Raw genomic sequence first — 20,825 nt, forward strand, 5'->3', positions numbered from 1 at the left:
AATTAAATATCTGCAGGATGGAACAATAATTTGAAAAGTGCTTTATAAATAATCATCTAATTTATCCTTCCACAGCCTTGTGATCATTCTTCCTATTTTCTGGAAGCTTTTGTTTGATATTCAAAAACAGGATCAAGTTCAGATCTGTACCTACCAAATAGATGCCCACTTTACAACCTTAACTACTACACAGCCAAGAAGAAAGCAGAAATGTTAGAAACTAGCTCTTCGGCTCAACCAGTGTAAATCACAAATGCAAAACATACAACTTTGAAGTCATAGTCCAAGTGGAGCTTCAAAACCAAATTGTTCTGTATTTCCATGCATGGCTAGTCACTGTTGGGAATGATTCCCTTACCCCAACTGATGTGCTGGAAACAGTACAATTGCAGCTATCTGAAATACAGTTTTATGTTCTCAATTAAAGGTCAGCAGACTGGGTTTGGGCTCAACTCACAAGTTGAAGGCAGGCAGCAACAGTTTGGGACATAAAAGCTTAATTCATAACCTAAGGTTTGGTTTCATCTGGTTTTTACAATATGGTGATTTACTGCAAAATAGGATAAAATAATTCTTTACTCAGAATTCTGAAGTGTGTAGGAAACTACCAAAATGAATAGGACATTCAAAGAATGAACTGACAAGACCACATAGACCAAAAAGATTAATTGTCCGTAAAGAATGGAGTTTAAAGCATGGTTATGAAATAACTTCAATACAGGTGTTCAAAAGCTCAGAAATTTATAAAGTTAAATATTACCCTAGATGAGCCAAACCTGATATAAAGCAATAGTGTGTCCATATCTCTGAAGAGGTCCTTTCGATACCGGTACTACATTCCAGATGCTGCTTTCCAAATTATAACTAAAAAGGGTAAAAATAAATATAAATAAATAAATGTGTCAACCAATGGAATTCTAAGTAAATAAATTTTGGAAACAAAATTATTATTTTCAATTTAGTCATCATAACTATATAATTTGGGAATTAATTGTTATAGTTGGGCTATTATTGGGGTTATAGTTGAAAACTAATTTTAAAATATTAAAAATACAGATGTATTCTAATCATAAGATGGTATTTTGAATTCTATGAGCCACTTGATTGGCTATATTTCACTTCATTTAACTCTAAGAATATTACTAAGGTGAAATAATGAACTATAATTCAAGAGGACAATAACCAGAGGCTGGGGTTAATGGAACTTAATTTCCTTTGTATAAAACAGATAATACAAGTAGCGAAAATGTTCTTACAGCAGTTTTCTTTTCAACAGACAATGTCTTCATCTTGATTCCTAGTCTATTTGAAAGTTATCAGTGTGAAAACCATAATATGTATGCTATAACATACTCCCTCATTTTCCTGAGCAGCAAAATGTCCAGGAGTAATGCTACAAAGTTTAGAATCCTTCGGACAAGACAACCCAAAATTTAGGATGATTTACGCTGGTGTGGGTGGTGTATAGGGTAAATGCTATTTATTAAGTAACAATAAATTCACACAAAACAGTAATGAAAGGCCAAGGAAATTACTTACTTTAATATCATTTGGAATGTGCTGTAGTTAAATGCATATCCCCCAATCACCCACATAAACTTTCCATGTAGAACTGCTTTATGCGAAGCCCGGCTTACAGATGGACTAAATGGCTTCACATTAGGTAGAATCCAGTATGACTCCGTTGAAGGAACATTCAAAGAACAATCAGGACCTGTGTATTTTAAAAAATAATAATGGGGAGAAATAGTTACACCTGAGCTGTACAGCCTCCTAAGCAAAAGTGTTAAAATTATGTGACGGTTAGATGGAAAAACTATGCTGACAAAACCAATGTTCATTGTAGAAACTACTCTAGATTCACTGAAGAACCATCCATACAAAAGTAAAATATGGTAAAATAGTTTTAGTAGTTAGGTAGAGATGGAAGAGAGATAAATAATGTAAAGAGATAAAGATAAGTGGACAGTCATTGCAGAAAGCCGTATGATTTTTAAACAAAGGTTTACATAGGACCAGACTTTTAGGAATATAGTAGTGTGAAGTTTATATGCTTTCTTTTAAAAAAGGTTAGGTATGATGGCAAGCAAAAATGAAACAGGCCCATTTATTTAGGGGGGGTTCCCCAGCAAAATACTTCTTTTTGAATGTCTTTGGGCATATTAGTCTTTGTTCTAAAAGAAAATCTGAACAAACTTTAAAAGATTTGGCTATAAACTAAAATTCATTAGCTTGCTGAGAATTGAACAGAAACTTCGGTATAACTTGTGGCGACACATTTGAAATTACTTCAAATACACTTGCTACTCATTTAGGTTAATAATAATAGATAATAATAATAATAATAATAATATTTATAGATGAAATCTGACATCACACTATTAAAACGGTTCTGCCACCCAAACACTATCCTAAGACCATTACAAGTTAATGGATCTGCCTTTGACATAGGTATGAAATCAATTCAGTTCATAATCTTAGATCATACCTATATTTCTACTTTAATAAAGGATAGTGAATAGATCAAATCTTCATCTCATCAGAACCCTAAACACAATATAAGTTCTTCAATCAGATTTAAGACTACTATGAGTTATAGCTGTCACATTTCAGCAACAACAAGCATTTTATTTATTTAAAGAAGTTCTTGAGCTATACACACAACCAACAGTTACATGAATCAACATGTAAGTAATTATTCTTAACAGACCGATTACATTCTTTTGTTTACAAATTATATCCTGGTTTTTAAAATTGCAAGTTGTCCCCTTACTTTTTTAAAATATGTTTAAAACCAAATGTGTATTAGTTTTAACTTATGGAAGGGGTATTTTTGGAAAAACAGTGACACCAAGTGGTAAAATATATACAAAGCACTGAAACATACCAATTTTAAATAAACACGTTTTTACTTTTTTGTGTAACAAATTTTTAATAAGCAAGTCATAAAAATATTCAAGACACACATAATGCCAGTATCTGATACTTTGACATGGCATACAACATTTAGAGTAATTGTGAAAAATATTGAACTTTACCATTTATCTGAAAAAAACAAAATCATGTTTTGTTTGGGGAAAATTCACTGAAATATATGTGAATTAAAATATATCAAGTAGAGTAAAAGGTTGTGTACACAACACGGTGTTAATATGTGCATGGGTTACATAGATCCAGTTTTTCCATGTGTGTTTTTGTTCACTTTTATTCACACATGAGCTCTTTCAATTAAAATCTATCTCAGTATTTCCCATCCACAGATCCACGCAGGCAGTGCTTAATGAGATGCATTTACACTGTGTGATGTAGTCCCATCTCTCAGTTACTATTTCCATGACCTCTGGAAGTTCAGGAAACCTGAAGTCTGTTGTGGGTATGCAAACAGGATTTTGTTTACCTATGCATGCAAACATTTTTCTTTCTTTTTTTAAGGCCCATGGAATAGCACAATTATGAACAATCACCACAGTTAAATTTTCAATTATGTTGCATAGTAGACAAAAGGGCCGATTTAAAAATAAAAACAAAAACTGAAATACATGAAATTTACACACAGAGAGAAACATACACACACCATGCCTGACCACACCAGGTAGACAGCCAGCAGCTCATCGAGAAATGCCTTGCTGAGGACAAAGAATGGTGAGGGAGGTAGAGAAACAACAGATCTCCTGACTCTTCCCCCGCCCAACGTAAAAAGTCTTTGTGTTGGTTGGAGAATAACCATACATGGCCTAGGCACTGTGGGGAAGAGCAACTGCAAGTGGGATTATAGAAAGTGTTTTTTTCTTTTTCTTGCCCCTTTTTCTTTCCTGCCTACTATTAGCTGTGAGGACTAATCCTATTTTTATTTTAATGCAGCCATTTTCGACAAGAGCAGGTCTGCACAGCTGTTTTAAGAATGTGAAAATGTTTTTAAAAATTAAAAAACAATGGTGAAAAATTGCCTCCAGCAACAACCAGTGGCACTGGACACACTATGTTCTTTCATTTGAGCGGAAGAAAACAGAATAGCTAGGCTGTGCTCAGGCACTGAACAAGCAGAACTGGGAGTTGTGGTGACAGCACCCATCAAAACATTGCCATATATGTAACAAAACAAAACACAGTGTGATTTAATGCATCCACACTCCACCATTCAGAGAAAAACAAATTTAAAGGGGGGAAAGTGTAGGCTACTAGAGGGCCTTCTAGGTGGTGGTGCCTGCCCTGTGGAATGCCCTCCCATCAGAAGTCAAGAAAATAGGCAGCTCTGTTTAGGGAAGTTTTTAATGTTTGATGTTTTATTAAGTTTTTAATCTGTTGGGAGCCGCCCAGATGGTCAGGGTATAAATAATAAATTATTATAATATTATTGTTATTACTTGAATGGAGATGACACAAAAAAGGAAAGCCCATGTACCCATGGGGTGCAATGAATCCACTTTAAACTGCTCCTGTGTCTGCATCCCAAGACTTAAATGGAAATAGATATTGTAATTGGTTAGAATGAGAGGCATTTTCTGTAAAAGAGTTGTTCATGGTGCACTAGGAATCTATTCACCACCAGTGCTGCAATATCTCTAATCCCTGTAGTGTCTGCAGCCTCACATAGTGGACAGCATAAAGGCGAAATGAGCAGAGTTAAATTGTGCAGACTGCCCAGATGCAAACTATGCATCTGTTTGGCTCCACCATGTTTTTTACTAACACCAATGCATAGTTTGGCCCCAGATAATCAACTACCTCTTTAGCAATTGTCCATTTTTAAAAATCATTTATGTGTTGTATTTTTAAGAATAATATATTTGGTACTGCCAGAAAACCCACTGGCTGTACAAGAGTAACAGTATTATTAAATAACATATGTGCCAGGCATTTATGAACAGCTTGGCTTTTCATTTCCTGGAGCCTGTACATCTGTGTGATGCAGCTGATTGCACCTTTACCTGCAATAGTTTTAATCTACATGTGCTTGCTGCTCTCTCTTGAGTTTTAGGGCATGTCCTCTGCGTCCCGGAGGGTGATTAAGCAGCAGGTATTTCTTGGTGGCTGGCATCATTAGGATAAAACACCAGAGATTTCTGCTGTGTGTCATGTGTTAGAAGGATAAACTCCTTAAAGGCTCTACCTTGCTGTTGATTGTTCTCATGCTGGAAAACACCTAGCTGGGATCAAAACAATCATACAGCTAGTTCTGTGTGCCCAAGAAAGTGCCTGGGTGCACCTAAATAATTAGCTTGAATCCTTGGTTTCTCTACATGTGTAGCTGGTGGTCCAAACTACAGAAATGAGCAGGCTTTTGTATTAAGTGAATTGTTACATTAGTTGGACACCTGATGGGAAATGCCTAGAAGCCATTCAAAAACCTACATCAACAAACCACATTGTCAGGAGAGCAATTTTAATGGTCTGGACAAAATATAAAGATTTATTGGAGAGTAAGACTCCGAGGTGGCTCTCGCCGGTGGAGGCCAAGGCACGTAAGAGACCTAATATGGAAGCCAATTGGCCTAAATATGGGGAAATCATTGAAAAGATTGGAGACAATTGGAGGTTGCAGAGCTTGGAAAAACTAAAAAACAAGGTGCGAGATTGGTTGCATTATGCACAAATTCAAGAGGTCTTCAAAGTAGATAAGAAGGTTGGATTCCAGGTGGAAAAATCGAAACTAGAGACAGAATTGTTAGAACCAAAAAGTAAATTACTTTCGAGAATGTATAACCTGCTGCTTAAATGGAATACTCAGGATGAGACAGTCAAATCCGCCATGATAAAGTGGGCGCAGGATTTGGGGCATAACATTATGTTTGAAGACTGGGAAAGGTTATGGAACACCGGAATGAAATTTACGGCATGTAGTGCCTTGAAGGAAAACATTATGAAAATGATATACCGGTGGTACATGACCCCAGTCAAGCTTGCTAAGATATATCACCTGTCTGATAATAAATGCTGGAAATGTAAAGAGGCGGAAGGGACATTCTTTCACCTCTGGTGGACCTGCCCGAAAGTGAAGGCCTTCTGGGAAATGATTCATAATGAACTAAAAAAGGTACTGAGATTTACCTTACCTAAGAAACCAGAGGCCTTCCTTCTGGGCATGGTGGACCGGAGAGTGTTTAAGAAGGACAGAACTTTTTTTATGTATGCTACTACAGCAGCAAGGATTCTGATTGCAAAATATTGGAAGACACAAGATTTACCCACACTGGAGGAATGGCACACGCAGTTGATGGACTATATGGAACTGGCCGAAATGACTGGCAGAATCCGAGACTTGGGAGAAGAAACATTCGAGGAGGATTGGAGAAAATTTAAAGACTATTTGCAAAAACATTATAAGTTGTATGAATGTTAAAAAACGCACCCTCTAGGAAATTCTAGTTTCAGTAATGTTAAATTAAAGAAATGGAAATTAAGGTACAAGGAGTCAGAGATAGAATAATGAAACAACTTTATTGTGTTAAAATGAAAATGTACATGATTTGGGTTATATTACATTTGAAATTGGGTAACATGATAAAAAAGAAGATATAATAAGTATTGAAACAAGTTAACAAATTGCAGACGTTATGCATCACAGAGAATGCAGGGTTGGGAGGACGTGGGGAAGTCCAACAGATTTGGAAAAAGGAGTAAGAAAAATTTGTAACCTTTCTTCTTTACTTTTGCAATACGTTCTTTATTCTTTTTTCTGTATTATATAAAACTAATAAAAAAATATTATAACAAAAACCTACATCAACAAAAATGCCTAAAAGAGGCTACTAAAATTTATTTCAGGATTATTTTACCTGATGTTTTCCTAGCACATGTATAACTTCTGTTCTTGATGGAGCAATTTTGAGTGCTGCAAGCATAACTCTTGTTCAAATACAGGACAACAAATATAGTTTAGAGAGAACAATAGGGCAAATAAGAACTAAATGATGAAAGGGAAAAGAGAAAAGATGATTTCCTTCCATTCTCCCACTAAATGTCACTTACCTTCAGAATGTGAGCACTTTGAACTGAATATGTCACCATGCCCACTTATAGCTGAAGGTGAAACAAACAACAGATCTGCTTTCTTTGAAATTCACCTACAGGTAAAGACTGACAAGTGGGAGCTGTAGGCAATCTGACTTTTACAAGCTGGCTTTTTGTTACTTCACACTTTCCTGTAGATGCTAGAAATGTGGTGTCTTATGAAGTTTTCCAGAAACGGATTTAGCCATTTGACCCCTAGTTCTACACTTCTTTGGGAGGAAAGTCTATGTGTTTGAGAAATCTTTCATTTGATATCTCAGCTATGCCTCTGCAGAAACAGAAAGCTATCCACATAAAATCTAAGCTCACTACTTTTATATATACTTTTGTAGCATATTTCAACAAATGGTGTATCATTAAACTGCTATAGTTTTTACAGTTTTTTCTTCCATAGCAGATAAAAAACAAGAGGAGTCGGTACTGATGTAGTGTGTTACAGCAGTGGTTCCCAATTAGCTAAGTAATATAAACCTCCTGTTTTTCAAACACCACGCCATGGACCCTCCAATTTTGAAAATTTTAATATCTCTTATGATAGATTTAGTTATGTGAATGGTGCCACGGACCTCCTGGGTGCATTATGTGGACTCCTTAGGACCCCGGGTCCCCGGTTGGGAACCACTGTGTTATCAAGAGTCAGACTAGGACATGTCATACCAGGGTTTAAATCCCCACACAGCCCCACAAATCCCCACACAGCCATGAACCTCACTGTGTGACATTTGGTCAGTCACCATCTCTTAGCCTAACATACTACTTAACAGGGTTGTTGTGAGGCTAAAATTAGGATGAGAACCATGTATACCATCTTGGCTCCTTGAAATAAAGGTGGGTAGTGAGGAGAAGGATGTCAACGTCGTGATACTGGCAAAAATATATTTGAGATTTATACTACAGAATTGCTTTACACCAGAGATATCTATATAAGCAATGCATACATCTTGTAATTTTTCAAACATACATCTTGTGTTTTCAAACACAAACTGAAACCAGAGTAGTATTTTGCTAATACGAAGTTTGTAAATTAACTTCATTATACCAAATAAGAAAATATCAAAAACAGGAATAAATAATATTTTATTTTTATTGTAAACCTTGTCAACTACCAAAATAGCCACTGATCTATTTAGTTCCAATGGCAAAATTATGAGAGAGCATGTTCACTACATGCTCTAATCCAGTCATGTCAACGGGGGAGGGGGGGTGATGCTCTTGAGAATAACACTGCAGTAGGGCAAAACAGCCATAATGAACCTGACCCATATGCTAAGCTGAACCTATCATCTTTGACAATTTTTACTGTCTTGACTTTGTGGGGGGGGTTTCTGCTGTTTTGGTGTTGTTTAATAATTTTATTTTATTGATTCCATTGTTTTGTTTTGTTTTCTGTAAACTGCTGTGATAAATTATATCCTGCTTGTCCTTCTGATGTGTCATCTAAAATAAATAATTCTTAGAGACTTCAGCCTGACTCCTAAGTTACTCTTTCTATTCACATAGTAGGAAGTGTTTTCTGCCAACTTCCTTCTCCTTTGGGGACATAAGAAGCTGCCTTATACCAAACTAAAACACTGGTTCAACTACAGCATCAACTTTACTAACTCTTCCCATACAAGTCATAGTTCCTGCCTCCCCCTCCCTCTCTACTTTCTAAAATTACTTTTTGAATCTGAGCAGAGAGTACTACATTTAAAACAACCAGTGTCTGAAGTTAAAAATTAGTTACCCTGGTGTCATACTTAACTTCAGAGACCATTAGAGCTAAGAATGCATATAGCTATATAGGTGTGTGTCTGTGTTAAAAGTAATTTTCACGTTCCAGTACTTTGGACAGCTCCTTATCTTCACTGGCCAACTAAAGAATGGTGAGATGAATGTAAAAGGAGATCCCCTCAGCTGTGTCATGATTTCATGCCAGGGATGGGAAATATTTTTCCTTCCAAGAACCAGAAAGAATGGCTCCATGGGCCACTTCAAAGCAGCATACTGTCAGCACAAATTAGTTGATAAATACAGATAGAAAACCTGGCTTTTGCTATTTGTAGGTGAGATTTGAATTCAAACTACACCTGCAAATGGACATTTTTCCTCTGCTGAATAGCAAAACTGTTTGCAAAGGAAAAGTGTCCAATTGCAGAAGCAGTCAGAATCCCAACTATGCCTGAAAACGGACTGATTTAATGGAGGTAATTAGTGCTGTGAGCAAGCCCTGCTTACTAAGGAAAAACCAGAAGAGTACTTTAAGGACCCCTGTGTTTACCAGCCCTAAAACTAAAATTATGTATGATATCAGCTGTAAGGCAGGTAGTTGTGCTTTGGTGAAAATGGCCTACTTTGGTCTGTGAGGCCAGAGGTTTCTGACCACTATTTTATTTTATGATAACACAGGCCCTGAAAAAGCAGAATTCTTAATACATGTAGATTTCTAGTCAATCACAACATCATTTCCTATACAATCACAATCCAATAAAATTTGAATATTCCAATGAAACATTAGCACTTGACCCTACAGCAGTTCTTGAACCTAGAGCCTAGGGAATAGCAGATGTAGTCTGTACACCCATCACAAAAGAAGGGAACTACAGATGACACACCTAATAGCTTGTAGTCTTTGTAAATTGCCTAGCTCCAAAGTTGACATTATGGTTACTATGGGTGTAGTGGTGCTCTTAAGGACATTCCTGCTCAGACTTCCCATAGGCATCCAGTTGACCACAGAAAGAAAAGGATTCTAGACTAGAATGGCCTAGACCAGCAAGCTTTTATAATGTCGCTCTGGTATCTGCAAAGCCTCTGAGCTCCACTTCCCACCCCCACCATCCACTACTCCCTTTGTCTTGAGGATGGTTACTTTTTTTCCCCTTGGAAAATATATAGATCTGAAGGGAGGAGTTGGAAGAATACCACTCTTGCCCACATCCTTTTTTAGCTCTGTGTGCTTTTCAAGGTTTAGATCAGCAGTTCAGACCTGAAATGTACATAAAAATTGACATGGGAGAAGCTGGAAGGAAGGGGGAGAAATCTGAGAGAGGGAGGAAGTATAGATAGTATTGTCCCATTGCATACTCCCAGAATACCAAATGAACCCAAGGGTCAAAAAAAGAAAAGAAAAGAAAAGGAGAAAAGATTGACAATATGTGGTATTAATTATGGTCAATCTACTATATGAAGTGGATATAATTTTATGTCTGAGTTGCTCCTATGGAATTCAGAGGCAGTAGTAGGGAAAGCACTACAAATACTTGAGTGCAAGTATTTGGATTTCTTATCCGCAAGTTTTTTGCTGTTTTTTTGAGTACAGATAGGGGAAGACATGCAGAGGATGGCTGAAAAGCAAAAAGCTACATTTCTTTCTATTCTTTCTGTATATCCCATCTTTAGTATTGCTACTCTAATGCATGTTAGATATAGTAAGCTAGGGATTACTAAATACCTATACAAAAACCTTGAATGGACAATATTACAGTGAACACTGAGCTACCATATCAGAAATATTTTTTGCTTTTAAACGAACTTTTTAGAATGTGCCTGAATACTAATTTTATTTTCTTTCATAATTCTGTTTCCTATACTAGATGCTCATTCCAAAGTATCCACCAGATGTCACAATTGCTCAGAAAAACACAGTATAGTACTAAATATTCTCTTTATACCCTGTACTAAAAGGTTTATTACGAAGCCCAGATAGCAGTTCAGCACCTTCACAGCTTCACCTGATACAGCTGACAAGGAGACTAATGACACCCATCTCCAAATGCCCCAATAACCTCACCCAGCAACTTCATATTGATGTTAAAGAACCTAAAGGATAAGATGGAACTCTGCAGGAACTCAAAAACTCAAAGTCTACTGGCTGAAGCAGAAATCCCCCAACACTGCTTTTCGAAACCATCCCTACAGGTAACAAGTGTAACCACTGTATCACCATTGCTTCCAACCCAGACCTGCAAGGCAGGCCTAACAAGGTATCATGCTTGAGAACATCCAAAGTTATACATCAAGGTTTCCAAACACCAACCTAAACCCAGAATGAATTCTGTCTAGATAATCTATTTCATCCAAGCACACCTAGCTAGATAGCTGCCACTCTCTTGAGCACCGCACACAGAAGGAAATATTTGTGATTGTAACAACTAACATTCAATCTTCGAGATCAAGTGAAAGTGTCTTAAGAGATGGTTTCCCAACCACTACCTTCATATCATTTCAACATCAAAATATTAACTCCTAACATTGGAGTTAAGTAGGTTCACCTGTCAAATGCAGCTACTGCTCCACAGCCTGGGAGCTTCTGCTTACCATGACATTTCCTGACTGTTCATAGTTACACATAAACTCAGGCTTCAAACAGTATCAAAGAGTCCAAGAGATAATGGCTAAGGCATTGTCCCTGTAAATAAAATATGGCTGAAGGACACCTGTCAATTAAGTGATACTCTATGGTAGGGAATTTGCATAAACATGCTCAATGAGTAAATGACCCTAATTATGTGGGGAGAGAGTGCATGTTAAAAGCCACTGGTGTGTTTATTAGTTTGAAGAAAAAAACAGAAAACTGGTGTACTTAATATATTCCAAAGGTGCCATTAAAATAGTTGCATATAAAATAGGAGGTGCCCCAGGTTAAAGTAAGTTGGATTGCTCAAGCAACAAGCTGTAGGAAATCTATTTAAATGTTTAACCTGATCCATCTTGAGGCTAAGGGACAAGTCCTTAATCCAGAGGCTCTTGCTTTATTTGAATGACAGAGGATGAATAAGATGTCATTCTGAGTTCTCGCCTAAGTGCAGGTAGCAATAATTTGAAAAAGAAATAAATAATAGACGCTCTGGACATTTCAAGTAGGGCAGCAGCTTTCAGGAAAGATTTTTCCAACTCACCTTGCCAGCTGTCATTGCACACACAGAGTTTCTCTCCAGTCAAATCACAGTAGCCATGATCCGGACTTCCACAATTAGCTTTACAGTAAGGAATATCACAGGATTCTCCCTTCCAGTATTTGTCACATTCACAATACACCTGGCTTGGAATGGAGCTACTAGTTGTACACTTTCCATGCCCTGAGCAATTATTAGGACATGAATTTATTCTGTAATAAAGAAGATCAGAAGAAAGGAAGGAAATGGAGAAATTACACGCTGATTTTCAGGCCTTTATTTATACTTTAATATAATTGGGGAGGAAATCATTTCATGAAAGAGATAAGAAAATGGTTTCTAGCTGTAACCTTCAAACTTCTTACATCAGTGTTATCTCACGGAAGTCAAATGGAGCTATCTGATGAGCCATTCAAACGGCAAAATCAGAATTAGAAACAAATTATACTATGATAAGCAAAATATCAAGAGGTCAATCAAGAGGTTATGTTTTTAATATTTCCAGTCTAGTATCTTATTATACTGTTATAAAGTTAGACCTAGAGGGGCAAATCTGAATAAGCAAGCGTCAAGCCAAGAAAACAATGGACGCAAAATACACTTTTCTTTCAGCTGAAAACGAACATGACATGGATTTCAGCTTCACTGCAAGTGAAACAATTATTTGCAGTATTTTTCTTTTGATGGTTTCCATGCAGGAAATTTATAATATTCAACGAGTTCTTAATGTCATATCATTTTAATGCTAGCCTTATACTGTCCCTCAAAATATTATGAATATATTTATTGATCAAAGAATGAAAGGAATAAAATAATGTATGGGTTAGGTGCAAAGAGCCAGAGTATTAATATCTTACTAATATGAGTAATCTTACTCCTCAGTTTGGTAAAAAGAACAAATCTATTCCAACACCAGGGCTGCATATAGACTTCGGGGACACTATCAAGCCTGAGCCTATATTAATAGACCTCAAAGGCCAATCCCAGCACAAAGTACCCTGTAAAGACCAGAGCTTGCTCCTCAGTCCCTCCAACCTGTCTCTAGGATGCAGGAATTTAGCTAGGTTTTACTTCTGTTTGTCTTTAATTATCTATCTGCTTCTTATTTATTTTATTTACTGAATTGGTACACTGCCCTTCATGTATAGATCTCAGGGTGGTTCACAAGATAAAAAATACATGAACAAAACAATAACTCTGCTCCCTCCATCCCCTCAGCAACGCATTTAGAAGGGTATAGGATGTTAATCAGCCAAAGGCCTGGTTAAAGATAAATGTTTTTGCCTGGTGCCTAAAGGCGCCTGATGAACTTCCCTGGGCAGAGCATTCCACAAACGGGAGGCAGCTGCAGAAAGGGCCTGTCCTCGTGTTGCTACCCTCCAGACCTCTCATAGAGAAGCCATATATAGAAGGGCCTCAGATGATGATTGCAGGGTCCAGGTAGGTTCATATGGAGAGAGGCGGTCCTTAAGGTATTCTGATCCTGAGCCGTTTAAGGCTTTATAATTTAAAACCAGCACTTTGGCTGCCAATTATTTTCTGGGCCAAATTCAATGTAGTAGGCATATCCTCAGACTGTCTTACCCTGGTGAACAACCTGGCATCAAATTTTGCATCAGCTGAAATTTCCAAACCATCTTCAGATGCAGCCCTACGTTGGTTCTGACCCTTCAGAACTTTGTTTGCCTTCTCTGAAATCCAATTTCTGGCTGTTTGGGATCATGCTTTTGTCTCTGGACCACTTGGGATGACAGCCAACTCCCCTGGGTCCTGGCCTCACTGATGTATTTTTACCAGGTGGTAACACTTGCTGACTGCAGGATACTACCAAGCACTTAATATTTTTACCACAGATGGATAACATTATCCTAAGAACCTGACAGGATGGTGCAGATAACTGGTTTACCAAGAATTTACCCACACACTATAATATAGTATAGTAGAATTTACCTCAGGCATAGGCAAACTCAGCCCTCCAGCTGTTTTGGGACTACAACTCGCATCATCCCTAGCTAACAAGACTAGTGGTCAGGGAGGATGGGAATTGTAGTCTCAAAACATCTGGAGGGCCGGGTTTGCCTATGCCTGATTTACCCCCTTGGTAAATAGCATCATCTAAGGTCAGTGTAGTAGTTCTAACCTGTGTTCCTATGAGATGCTTAGGGAGACTGGTATGCATAGGACGATACACCTGGCAATATATTTCCCTTGCAGACAGATGTAAAGAGGTCACTCACATTAACCTCCTAGCACTGGGTGTAGCATACCTTCACAACCCTAGGCCAAGGGACCCACTCTAAGAGCCATTCCAGCCAAGCTGTCTTATCTACTCAAGGTCTACAAACATTACTAATATACAATGTCTTTACCTGATTTGTTGATATCATATTAAAATCCTTTTGTTCTACCTGATTTAATTTGTTCCACAATAAATTATCACACAGCCTCATAAATCAACAACTCAGTCATGGAAGAACACAATATTTATACTAATTGTTGTTCCTGAAAGAACCTTTCTGATTGCATTTCTTCTCATGAGCATCTTTATATGAATTTGTATGAATTCTAACCCATTCTTTGCCAAACTCCCAATTTGCATAAGACGTCTTCAAATATCGTAAGCCCCAAAACTTATCTAAGAGAAATATATCTCTGCTGATTAATAAACAACAAAATGATACTTACGAGTAAAAAATATTAAATCCTGTTAGATTATAAGCAGCATCACTAAAAAAGTGTAGCAATGCATATCCTGATGTAGTAACAACTTCAGGTACAGTTTCATTTCCACGTACTTCAGGAACTATAAGACCACTGCAAAAGATTAAACATGAAAAGGTTAACGTAACAAGTAACATCGCAAATAAAAAAATAAGAATTTGAATAATTCAGTGGGTGCTCAGTACAATTTGGAAACATTCCAGAATTTCATTCCATTGCCCTGATTGAAGCAGAGTGTAAAAAATACAGAAATTCATGCATTCTTAATGGGACTGTGTCTTTTTTCTTAATTAAAAGAGCCTGTCTCAGATTTCTATGCACTGCAATTTAAATACTATATTGGGAAAATTCATATGAAAATAGCTATTGGTGTGAAAAGATTGCATGATAAATTAAAGTATGTAGAAAGCAATATTTACTCTTTCCTACATTAAGTGTGAAATGCTTGGAACCAAGTTCATGTTGAAAGAATAGAAAACAGTGAAGGAACCTTTAGTTTCAATCAGTTTGTTTCAAAATGTATTGAGCTGACTTGAAACCAATAAAAATAACCATGTTCATAATTATATTTAGGGTTGGAAGAACTGTGCAGGATGGGATGCATAGAAAAGTCAAATGTGGTAAACTTTTAAGAACATGGGTTCACTCAAGGACTGATTAAAAACTGAACATGCCAATCCATGGTGGAGAACCACTAGCCCCTGGGCTAATTGGGCCCAGCAGTGTTCCTCATTTGGCCTGCAAGGCCATTTTGGCCAAGCCACACCCACCTGTCCTACAGCAAATTTAAACTGTAATGCTAAATTTCCCTTCACAAAAAGATTTTCATAAAATTGTAATAGAAGCTATTAAGCTAAAGTACTTACCTAAATACTGCTATTAAAGGTGCATATATTGAATCTCCATCGTAAACATACATATGGTCCCAACTACATTCTGTGGCAAAATGATTAAATCTTAGTCTTAAAACTGAATTAGGACTAGAAGAGAAGAAAAAAACAGCAAGACGTTAGCAATAGCCTGTTCAGAAATAGCGTAGCTTATAATACAATGTAAATAAATATAAGGATGCAATAAAGTAGTATGAAAAAGGCAAATATAATTTTCAAATGCAACTGTAAGCCTTCTTACTTATAATTGTGCGTGAAAGCAACAGTTTTGTATGTACAGTGTTAGTGTTATTATTATTTTTTTATTAAAATTGTATACTGTCCGTCATCCATAAATCTTAGGGTGGCTCAGAACATAAAAATAAAAAATACATAAAAACAAAAACAAATCAATAAACCTCAAATTATTATATTTACATACTGATTAACAGTAAACACCTATCTTACTTATAAGTATATAGGAAAATGTTGTTAGTTCACTATCTTAAGTAAATCAGAGTTTATCAACCTGAGAAGAAGCTATGCAGCTGTATGTCATCCTCCCACAGGGGCACCATTGGGGGGGGCAGGGGACCAGCCCCCATATTATCAAGGAGGAGCCCACCCACCGCCCAATTCCACGGCACTACTCAAAAGAATGTGCCAGGGCAAAGCATCTTTGCACTGGCGCATCCCTTTGACAAGCCAGGGTGCCTCCCAGAAAAGTGCTCTGTCAATCTCCGCCAGGGACATACCAGCGTGAAATGTCTTCGCGCTGGCGTGTCCCTTTCAGGATTTCCAGGGCGCCTACCAGGAAAGTGTTCTGGTGATCTCCACCAGGGATGCACCAGTGCAAAGTGTCTTTGTACTAGCACGTCCCTTTCACGACTGCCTGGGGGAAGGTGCTTGGTGATCTTGACGAGCCTCAAGGAGGAGGAGGAGGGCTTGCTGAGGTGGCCTTGACCTTGTGGCAGCAAACAAAAAAAAAAGGTGGCTGGTGATGGAGGGGGTGGGGAACGGTCCGGCCAAGCTGGCCTGGCCAGGTTGGGGGCAGCATGTAGGTGACATCATGCATGTGCAATAGCCCAGCCCAGCCCCATGTTGAGGGCAACTCAGCATGTCCGTCTTCCCATTTCTCTTTTTCTCAACTTTCTGCACCTAGCTTCAGAAAAGTTATTTTAGTTTTTTAAACCACAATTTTCCATGAACTGGTTAGCTGTGGTTCAAAGACCCCTCCAAATGTGGATATGAATCCATGGCTGAGGGAGAAACCTAAAACCATAGCTTCCCAGTTCAGACATTATGGGAAACTATTATTTAAGAAACTAATAATAAAATTGTATACATGACGATTCAAATGTCAGTCTCACAGATATCAGTGGGGCTTACTCTCAGGTAACCAGGTTCAAATTTCAAGCAGAGAATGTATGGGGAGAGAAGCGGAAGTGTAGGGGTAAAAGGCTTGTTCCCATAAAACCATGGCATAGTAAACCAGGTCTAGGATTGCTGGAACAAGCTAGAGAAATGCATGTGCAAAACAGAAATCAAAATTAATTGAGTATTAGAAATGAGTAATCAGTTATTGCAATTTTCATCTTTAAGTATATTAATTTCAGTGCATGGTATATTTCAAGTGCAACACATCCATTAACTGTGGTTCGGAAGCAGCTAAATCAATAAAAGCCATTTGCAGATTAAGGATCTGCATGGAAATGGCACCAGTACCTGGCATCCTTGGCCTGGCACACTGGTACTGACACCTGTTTTGCTCTGTCAACCACCTGTTCTCTAGCTGCAGGGATTGCATGCTGGCAGCAGCCTGGTCTAGGAAACTGTCCACTATGTTAAAATTGCCCACAACACCCAACACAGCATCTATTTCAGAAACTGTGGGGAACTGAAATAAATTTAACATGACAGGTGACTACCCAGCCTCTGCTGCAAGGTAAGCCTGAGGCGGGCATGGCATCCATACTTCAAGCTGGACCCAGACATGCAACAAATATTAGTGTTAAGTCCTCCTGGTCCATGATGCATTTCTGATTCAACGTTCAATGCAAAGCTTCCCTATTACCATTTCCAAAATTAAGCTGTTTCCTGATTTGGAAATTCACCAGGAGATAGTGAAACCTTAGAGCAAACATTAGTAACTGTTTATAAAGGGGAAATGTTACACAGAACAATACTCTTTCCATAACACTATGCTCTGAAGTTAAAAGCCTAGTTTATTACAGTGTTGGAGAACCAGTCCTCCAGATGTTGTTCAATTACAAATCCCATCATCCTTTACAACTGGCCAGGCAGGCTGGTACTTATGGGAGTCCAACAACATTTGGAGGGCCACCAAATCCCCAGCCTTGGTTTGCAAGAAGACATTAATGCAAAATATATACTTACTATCCTTCAATTAACCATGTACATTTAGTTTTGTATTTATAATTAATTGGTCCATCTGTTAAATATCCAGAAGGTTCAGTTAACCTACAAAAGAATAAACCAGGAATAATTAGCCTTATAAGCCCATGTATTTTCCTCTCCTTAAGAACACACCTATATATAAATATATATTTAACTTGAGTAAAAACGTGTTTCAAAAACACAAACTTAATTGACATAAAAATATTTCCTACATTCCTCTTGTTAATATTTCTCAGCTGCTTGCCCTAAAGTGACTTGTAATGCAACAATAAAAATATAATAAAATAATATTAAAATAAAAGGTGAAAAATATCTGAACAGGTCTACTATGCATCGAGTCCCCTTAAAAAGTGTGTATTGTGGAATAAACTAAGGTGGGTGGTCTTAGTATTGACCTATCTTCAATGTCCATTATCATGTGTCCTGCTAAAATATGGTTTAGTGTGATATGCATGAACAGGAACAACCACAGTGTGCCTTAGGCTCTGTTACAGAAACCCTCCTATATGGCTGGGAGACATTCAAAATCTCTCACTTCTGCTTTTGGTTAACCCCTACTTGCCATGTTGTCCAGACTCAGAATTATGGTTTAGACTCAGAATTAATATTATCTATGGTTAGTTAAACAAGCCATTAGAAACCAAAGTTTGAAGACAGCTTGGTTTAAACTAACCACAGTTAAATTATAACTGTTGGTCCATGCAACAACAAAAACCATGAGTAACCAAACACAGAGACTTCCAAACCCTTGTCTCAGTCACATGCAAGGAGAAAGAGATAGGGAAGCGTGCCACTTATTCCTGCTTGTGCAAGCCATGTTAAAACCATGTTTAGTGTGGCATATAAACACAACCAGTGGTCATTTAGTGCACATCCCTTTCAAACAAATTGGTCCATAATTATATGGCCAAAGAGCATTTGGAATTGCATTAGGAACACTATGAAGAAGATGAGCATGGATAAGAAGAGATGGAATGAAGACAGATGTGGTGGCAGCAGTGGCTGACAACTGATGAAGAGTGAAGGGGTCAACCTATAAGTAAACACATTATATTATAAATCATATTTAATACGTTATTTGTCTTGAACTTTTAAGTATGAAACCTTCCTCGCTTTGTTCCATGCCAATACTTGATATGCTATGTGTAAAACGAATAAAGGTGTGAAATAAATGGTAGCAGAGGAACAATAAAGCTGTAAAGAATGATGGTGTTAAGATTCAAGATTTAGTCTGGTGGCAGCTGGTATAATTAAAAAAAAAAAAATTCTGATTAAGTGGAGGAGCTGAAGTGACAGTAAGCCCAAATATGCATTGGACCCAAACAATTTATAAATCAAAATCAACACTTTGCATAATATCTAAAATATGACAAGATACCATTGTAAAGCATTAAAGAATGCTGAAGTTCCATTTCCTCTCCTGAGACAGGTAGCAGTATTTTGAGGCATATGAAGCTTCTATATAATTTTCAAGAGCAATAGAGCATGTGGAAGTAATCAATCCAAAATAATTACCAATGCATAAATTAAAATACACCGCCAGTGTATCATTTGTGACCCTATTTGAAACCTTAGTTATAGTAAATAAACTCATATATTGTCTGCATGCTGTCTCATTTCCCCACCACTCCCATATAAAAGGAATTGCTCCTATGGGTGAAATCAACAAGGCAGCACCCTTAGAAGAGACTCACCATATATAGCATTAGCACAGAATACTTTGAGAAGTGCACAGTATTACTTTTTTATACTATACTATACTGACAAAGGCCTGCAAATGGTAAATATTTGTTTTTGTGTGAGAAGAAAAATTCTTCAAAATATTTACTTTACAAGCTGGGAGGAAAAATGGTCTGGTTGGTTAATCATAAATATTTCCATAGAGTAATATTTTGCTTTTTATTTGCCTGAGGATACTTTACCAGCCAAGGTAAATTTAAACAATTACATATAGGCAATAGAAAGATACTGTTCTCATGAAGCTGGTGCAAAGAAAAAAGATAAGTTGACTGTGAAATCAGTACTGCATTGAGACAGCTGGAGTCGCAAAGGATGAATAAAGACAGATAAGCAATTATTTTTGACAGAAGTTTAATACTGCCGGTGAACGACTAATGAAATAAAAAAAGTCACTTAAACAGAAGACTATTGCAAAGTATCAAAACAGAATTACTCCTTTAAGAAAACTTGTAATGAATTTCCAACCTGCCTCTGAGGGCTCATTGTGGATACCAACACACCAAAGCAGCTCAGCAAGCAAAATATAAAAATGGTTCTGGAAAATATGGAATACTATAGAAATTCATTACAGTGTCCATGGTTAAACAGACAGGAATATATTAAAAGCCAGCTAGATCATTGGACGGGACAGGTGGGCAGGATCTTTCTTTTTAGCAAGCCCTTCATTTGTTTGAAAGCACATCATTTAATCAAGATTTCAATGCAAACCTCATCATGAAAAAGGAATGAGTTTGCATCAGAATTCCCTGCTAAAAGGAACAATATTTGTTTTAGCAGGCATCTGCATAGAATTCTGCCAAACTGAGCAGAGTTTAACCCCTGCTTATCGGCTGATGCCGTGTGTGTGTGTTAAAACCTGTTGCCTTGGCTGTACAACCAATGCAGGATTTAACACTGTCCTACCACCCACCAGCTGGGGGAAATGGCCTTGGTTGTCAAACTGGGCAGCTTGGCAGGGTTAACCTGCTTTAAAGAGTTAGAAGTTGTAACTCCAATGGACACTACTAAAGTTGTGGCATTCATTCAGTTTGGACCATGGCAAAGGATGTTAGGAGTTGGAACTTAACAATATCTGGAGGGACACAGGTTCCCCATCCCTGATTTAATAGGTAAGGTTAATTAGGGCTGCCATACGTCTGGACTTTCCCAGACATTACTGGTATTTCAAAGGCGGAATGTGGATCTTAAG

At 37.5% G+C, this 20,825-nt stretch overlaps 1 protein-coding gene across 3 annotated transcripts in view; it reads right to left on the reverse strand.

Moving 5' to 3' along the window:
• ATRNL1 (attractin like 1) overlaps positions 1 to 20,825 on the reverse strand; it is a 502,266-nt gene that overhangs the window by 434,440 nt on the left and 47,001 nt on the right. For all 3 annotated transcript variants that reach the window (XM_083741181.1, XM_083741182.1, XM_083741183.1), the window contains exons 2-7: positions 17,876 to 17,959; positions 15,476 to 15,589; positions 14,574 to 14,702; positions 11,892 to 12,100; positions 1,540 to 1,714; positions 777 to 864 (exon numbers count right to left, since the gene is read on the reverse strand). In XM_083741181.1, the coding sequence (XP_083597307.1) occupies positions 777 to 864; positions 1,540 to 1,714; positions 11,892 to 12,100; positions 14,574 to 14,702; positions 15,476 to 15,589; positions 17,876 to 17,959 (799 nt within the window). The remainder of the gene's footprint in view (positions 1 to 776; positions 865 to 1,539; positions 1,715 to 11,891; positions 12,101 to 14,573; positions 14,703 to 15,475; positions 15,590 to 17,875; positions 17,960 to 20,825) is intronic.

Source organism: Podarcis gaigeae (genome assembly GCF_964106915.1).
Source record: "Podarcis gaigeae genome assembly, chromosome: 5".
NCBI classification, from domain to species: Eukaryota; Metazoa; Chordata; class Lepidosauria; order Squamata; family Lacertidae; genus Podarcis; species Podarcis gaigeae.